Raw genomic sequence first — 6,732 nt, 5'->3', positions numbered from 1 at the left:
TGCTGTTTCCCACGCCTACATTACAGTCTGAAGCTGCTCTTCTGGTGCACTTATTTGTTTGTTCTGTGAGGCGGCAGTCAGCTTTGGGTTTTTTGTTTGAATTTTGGTTTTCTAGAAATATTAGGAACAACAAACAAAGTTAAATAATTTGAGAGAGACAAAGACGTTTTCCCGTCTCCAACCCCAGCACTACAACTAAGACTCTTAATCTGGTGGAATGAAATTTAGTCAGTAACTATAATTTTAGTAAGAAATAAATGGCAAACAGAAATAGTCATAGTTTCAGGAGAGGGTTAAGCCAAAACAACAAATAATTTCAAATTATGTATATGGGTAAACTAACTACTTTACCTGCTCGACAAAGGAAACTTCCCTATTTCTCTTACTAAACAAAGAACAGGAGGAAACTATTAGACAAATGTTGGCACTCACAACCCAAATCAAAAGTAGTAGTTTGGCACACAGCACACCATTCATAAGGTTTTTTAATAGCATCTTTTAATTAAACCATTAATAGCATCAGGTCACATTTGTTGGATTTGCAGTATCTATTTGCAGTAGGCCAGGAGCGTGAACGAGAGAGGTAGTTATATATCGTATGCATTATAAAAGTACTAATTATGCCTTGTAATGCACCTAATAATCTATTGCACGACCAATTCAGATCGAAGGAATCTGTGAATATTATAATGCATTTTAACTTTGGTTACAATTATTTATGAAAAGATATAATGCCTCATAAGGTACATTATGAATACCTTTATATGCATTATTGCCCATATCGGAGTGTCTATTTACACCAAGTGCAAATAGCTTGTCTTGTTGGCAAGTGCTATTAGCACTAGCTCCGCCTAACAATGCCAAACAAGATTTAAAAAAAAACACTTAGAATTAAGTGTCTTCAGTGGTGCTGTCTGTAAAGCGCATGGCTAATGGATCTTGATTTTGATGCGATTGACATGGGTTCGAATCTGCCTTTTGCAGAGTTTTTTTCTCATCTCTTTTCTCTTCACAAATAACACCAGAAATGCATTTCCTTTCAATAAAAATTAAGAAAATGTTCTAAATGTGGAAATAAAGTGCCTAACGAAATGTTTAATAATATTAAAAGCATTTATTGGGTAGGGTTAGGGGTCGGTGTAGGGAGGGCTTTTATTGTCTCATTAAGGCGGCATCCATTTAATCATTTTCATAAATATAATCTTTACACTCTCTGTCATTACTGCATTCTGTCAATGTACAACAATACTGAGGTGCAAATTGTACACATCTGTCAAAATAAAGTATAAATTACATGTAATTACTATTTGCACACATTGCAAAGAACTGCTACTTTTATATGGTGTAAATAGAATATATCAACTTAGTATGCTATTTCACTTAGTAAATAGCATCTACAGCTGTTTGCACTTAGTGTAAATATCATCTATCATTAAGAAAATTGTATTTTCACTTAGTGCAAATAGCCGCTGCCAATACCTAAAGGCTTCAAGAAAAGTGTTACTACATATTATCATTGATCATCGGTTTGTGAATGCTGACTGTACAAATAAGTTTCTACACATTTTGTGTTGCTTTGGTGAAGAAAAGTGATAAAGTTCAACAAAAAAAAAACACTCAGTTCTGATAAGAAAAAAAATTCCATCAATCTTTGAATTTAATATGAAATTGTCTAGTGTGTCCAACCAAAATGACTGGAAGGCACATCCTGTGGTAATGATGATTTACAAATCTGAATTAATTTCCCAGGAGCATCTGAATGCAGTAATAGATGGAGTCTGGTTTAAAGTATGGTGCAGCATCTGTTGCTTGATTCCTTCTTCTTGGGTACTTTCTTTGGAGTTTCTTTCGTAGGCTTCTCAACTTTTTTCAGAGGTATGTTGTCTTTCTTTGGGGGTTTTTCTGTAGATGTGTTATCGTTTATGAGGGGTTTGGTTTCACTGTTCTCTGTGTCAGACTCAATGTCATCTGAATCCTTGGATGATGCAGTGTAATCCTGACTGTCTGTGCTTGTAGTTTGAGGACTGTGGGGCTGTTTGTATGGTTTATATCCCATCTTCTCCAGGAAGTCCTCTAAACTCATGTTCATGATGATCATGAGAAGACCTCTGGAGATCTGGTAAGTGGCGTCTGGATCATAGTTTAATAGGTTGAGGTGGTGAGTCACATAAACTCTATGAAGCTGTCTGTCTTTGGAGAGACTGACAATGATGCGGTCTGTGTTGCTGTTGTGCTGGTCAGGAGATCTGTCTTCTGAGACGTAATCAGGAAGTTTTTTAGCTTTGGGATATTTTCTAACATTTAGGTTTCCAACCACATAGGAAGGGAAATCTTTGTTTAAAATAAGTGTTTTCACAGATTCATATGGTCTGTTCTTAAAAGGGTGAAAACCGAAATCTCCGTTGGCTGGGTCACATTTAGAGAGCATGATATTGCCATTTTCAAAAGAAACACAGTCCTTGGCAAACCAGTAGAGGAGTTTGAGTCCGTGTCTTGGATGGGGTCGGCCGAACTCAGAGTCTCTGAGCTGGGATAATTCATTTAATGTTTTCATTATAGCCCTGTACCCTAGGTGGAGAGAGGAATATAATCATCTATTAAAATACATTAAATTTGATTGTATCTATTAAAAGACAATCAAATAAAATACAATCCTCGGATCAACTTTCCGAGAAGTATTCAATTGACAACAGTAACATCAGCATCTGTGATCTGAGGACACACTTCAGTTGAATAAGTCAAATCAGGATTTTACATTTACATTTTACGCATCATCCACGCTTTACTGGAGATTTGTATGATTGATTGACATGGATCATTTAGACTTAGCCAACATTAATTGAACTGTGTACAAAGTCTTAAGTCTGCCCTAGTGAAAAAAACTATATCACAATGCATTTCTATACATTTATTTGCTTGAGACTTACTGGTATAAATATTATAATTGACATTTGCATTCTGTGCTTGATGTATTGTCCTCTGAAGGTATTTCCTTAACTGCTGGACCACAAAACCAGTCATAAGAGTCAATTATTTGAAATTGAGATTTATATACTATAATCTGGAAGCTGAATAAATAAGCTTTGTTAGGGCAATATTTGGCGACTACTTGAAAATCTGGATTTAAAAAAATCTAAATATTGAGAAAATCTCCTTTAAAGTTGTCTAAATGAAGTCCTTAGTACACATATTACTACTGATAATACATTTCTGATATATTTACGGTAGGACATTTACTAAATATCTTCATGGAACATGATCTTAATATCTAATGATTTTTGGCATAAAAGAAAAATGGATAATTTTGACCCACACAATGTGTTGTTGGCTATAGCCACAGATATACCCGTGAGACGCAGGACTGCTGTTGAGCTCCAGGGTCATGTGTATTTAAATATGAAAATCACTGACAGAAGCTGCTTTCAATTTCAAATGCTCTCGTGTGTTTGGTGAAGAGTGCTCACGCATGCGGCTGTGAGTGATTAAATGTACTTTCATGACACGAAATGAACGTAAACACAGTCAGTTGTGTTTTAAGGGATTGAACAGACAGGACAACCCACATCTTATATTTCAAAAGAGATCTGTGCATCAGTGTGAATACAGCTTATGAGATCTCCAGCTGTCTATGATCATCATCAGTAAAACAACAGTAAAGATGAGAGAGAAATGTTCAGTTTTTCTCTGGCTGCTGTAACAGTGTTTATGAGACTCATTAGTTATGGCAAGAAAAGCCAAGAGAAAATGTGTTCAGATGATTGATCTATTTATTGTTGACATAATCATGTAGTGGCATGAATCTCTGATCTCAGTCTAATGCTCTGATTATATAGGTAATCTGGCATTGTTATTATGTTTTATTCATAATAGTGTCCATGTGATTCTACAGCATGAGATCCAGCGCTGTTGTGGTAATCAAATAATATGCAGGATTTTAAAAACTTAAAGTGCACACAAACTGTTCATCTAGAGCATTACTTAGACACACACAGACATCAAGAATCAGCGAATGAATCTCAGTTAATACTGAAAAGGTAGCATTTTTTAGAAGAATAGCTTACCAAAAAAGAAATGCCAAACATTTTTCAAAATTAGTTACAATACAAGTCATTGTAAGCCTGCGTTCTTCAGTGAATCACAAAAGGAAAAATGTTCTGAAGAAATGTGTCATTCACCTCAAAGTCTGGCTTGACAGCACAGCTGTAGTCTGTATTCACTTTAGTTGAATACACAAGGGCAGTTTGGGCATCTTTTGTGATCTATGAAAGAAAGTTATTCAGGTTTCAAAACATGAGGGTGTGTTAATGATGACATCATTTTCATGTTTTGGTGAACGATGCCTTTCAGTCACAGACTTTAAACTATAGTAATGTGTTTTTATAATAATACGTGATAGAAGGATGAACTTGAGTCAAATCTGAACACAGTTCATGATCAGGCTTGATGATTTATTAAAAATCACTATAGTTAAATGTCAAACCACTGAACAAATCTCTGCTGCTAATTTTAGCTAAAAATATTTAGATAACAGGTTTCAGGAAATTGGTGTCGGTTTCTAAAACAGGTTTGACGGTTTCTTTTCAAAGCTAAAACATTAAAAATACTAAAATGAGAGAATCGTTGCTGTCTCTCGTTTTTAAGTAGAAATGGACTATCTAGATTCTTAAAAACAAAGCATTTACTCCAACATTACAGTAATCATGTTTATGATTATGATTATGAATGCTTCTGTTTCATTCAGATCTTTGTCTCAGTCCCTTGTTTAGAGGGATTGTTTTGTTCCAGTTTTACAGTCTAAGCATTTTGACCAAGTGCTTCATAGAGTCATAGTGTAATAAATAATCTTTTTTGAAATGGCTGCAATTGTAAATTTCTATAGGAGCTTACACAACTTTACTACATCAGCATTTTAATAGCAAAAAAAGAGCGAACCTGTTTGACTACTCAATTGCCAGTAGTTAGTTTCAGTTCATTCACTGTCTCACACTTCTAAGATGAATTCAGCTCTGATCTTCTTCATAGGGGTATCGTTTCAAACACCTTTCAATCATATTATCACATATTTTTAAATGAGACGTTCTATTAAAACATTTCTGAATCGTGCAGAAATGTTACCACAGTCTCTCTTTCTGTCCTTCACTGTTTGTCATAATTTATTAGATTCTCTAGATTTTGACTTTGTGAGTAAATAGCATATAGCAAAAATAAGATTGAATCAGTAATAATGTGAATGTATAAGGCATACAGTACATGTATAAAAAGCAAAACGTTGTTTTAATAGAGAACAGTCAAATAGAGAGAAAATGAGATCATACCTCTTTGAAACCCGTCATATGTTTAAATCAGTTTGTTTCCTGTAGAAGAGCAGATAAGCTGGAAGACTCTCACTATCTGAGAAACACTGAACCAGACGCCGGTGTGGGCGTGTCGTTTCTATGGAGAGTGAGTTAACGTCACACTTTGACTGTTTAAAAACTGATTCTGGATTGTCCTCAGCGCTGAATATTTCAGATGGAAAACGATTGGTAATATAAATATTGTTTGGTTTCTCACACAAACTGATCGTTTCGTGTCTGAGCCGCAGGGTTTAATTTGCATTTGTCTGTGCATGTTTTTTTTACCTCATAGATTTTGTTACCATTCACATGTATAACGCCTAACAGACTACAACGGTTGGAGTTACAAATCTTCATTTGTGTTCTACTGACGAAACAAAGTCACCCTGGGGGTAAGCAGATAAAAATCACATTTTTATTTTTGGGTGAACTATCCCTTTAAGATCAGTCTCAAGGTTTGACTTAAGTATCAAAAAAATCTTAGTAAAAAGTAGGACTTGTCTAAGAGTAGGAGACTTTTCTAAAGAAGCTAAAAGCAACTTTCAGTAAAGACTGATTCTGAAGAGCTGTGGCACTTAAGTGTTGTGAACTAAGAACTACAATGATGGCCACCCTCAACCTCTGAATCAGCCAATAGTGAGTCTGCAAGGGTGAAGTCACAGCAGCACGACACCAATCAATTCATATGATTATAATAGAATCATTAAATTAAGATTGAGTAATACATATATTTAAACAAATTACTTTGCATTGTGAAAATTTATCACAAGTTAGTATTGATTCTGTGAAATCATTTACATACACTGATCAGGCATAACATTATGACCGGTGAAGTGAATAACACTGATGTTCTCTTCATCATGGCACCTGTTAGTGGGTGGGATATATTAGGCAGCAGTGGCGGTCTTAAAATAGAGGCAACCGACTGGCGAGAGTAGCCGCTTGCAGACGGGGAGGAGCTACGAATGGAGACGTGAAGTTGGACACTTTCTGCTTCCCGCAGTGACGCTGCATTTACGTCAGTCATGGCAGATCACGTGACGTTTGTGTCACGATTCACCAGTGAGAGTGCCCCTGATTACCACCAGAAGACACTCCGCCCTGGACTGTCATTCCATCAAAGACTACATTTCCCATAATCCTTTGCCCGGACTCATCATCACTTATTGTTTACATCTGTGTCTCAGTTTCCTCAGTACGCCTGCCTAAATCTAGCCTGTTGACCCTGTCATTCACTGCAAAGTCTTGTTTGTTTTTTCACTGCATTTCTGAGCATTCTCCCTGGTTTCTTGTCTTGGTTTTGGATTTACTTGCCTGTTCCATGGATTACCCTCTTGCCTGCTCTCCTGCCTTGTTTGCCTGTTTGGAGTGCTTGCACGTGTACACTGTAAAAAGT

General features: G+C 36.0%; 1 protein-coding gene across 2 annotated transcripts; it reads right to left on the bottom strand.

The window, feature by feature from the left end:
• Nucleotides 1-1,097: 1,097 nt before the first annotated feature.
• LOC307123833 (uncharacterized protein) lies at nt 1,098-5,444 on the bottom strand. Of its 2 annotated transcripts, XM_079812573.1 has the most exons (3): nt 5,316-5,444; nt 4,176-4,259; nt 1,098-2,568 (listed from the first exon to the last, which is right to left on the bottom strand). In XM_079812573.1, the coding sequence occupies exon 3, from the start codon at nt 2,552-2,554 to the stop codon at nt 1,784-1,786; it is 771 nt and encodes a 256-aa protein (XP_079668699.1). In that variant the 5' UTR covers nt 2,555-2,568; nt 4,176-4,259; nt 5,316-5,444; the 3' UTR covers nt 1,098-1,783. The 2 variants fall into 2 exon arrangements, with proteins under 2 accessions (XP_079668699.1, XP_079668700.1); XM_079812574.1 differs by lacking the exon at nt 4,176-4,259 and having other exon boundaries at nt 5,316-5,359.
• Nucleotides 5,445-6,732: the final 1,288 nt, after the last annotated feature.

Source organism: Gobio gobio (assembly GCF_949357685.1).
Source record: "Gobio gobio genome assembly, chromosome: 3".
NCBI classification, from domain to species: domain Eukaryota; kingdom Metazoa; phylum Chordata; class Actinopteri; order Cypriniformes; family Gobionidae; genus Gobio; species Gobio gobio.
Note: the sequence above shows the minus strand (reverse complement) of the source record. Positions and strands in the feature narration are given on the sequence as shown.

What these genes read in the sequence shown, in the direction of transcription:
- LOC307123833 (XM_079812573.1), bottom strand. Translation starts at nt 2,554, where the DNA reads ATGAAAACATTAAATGAATTATCCCAGCTCAGAGACTCTGAGTTCGGC.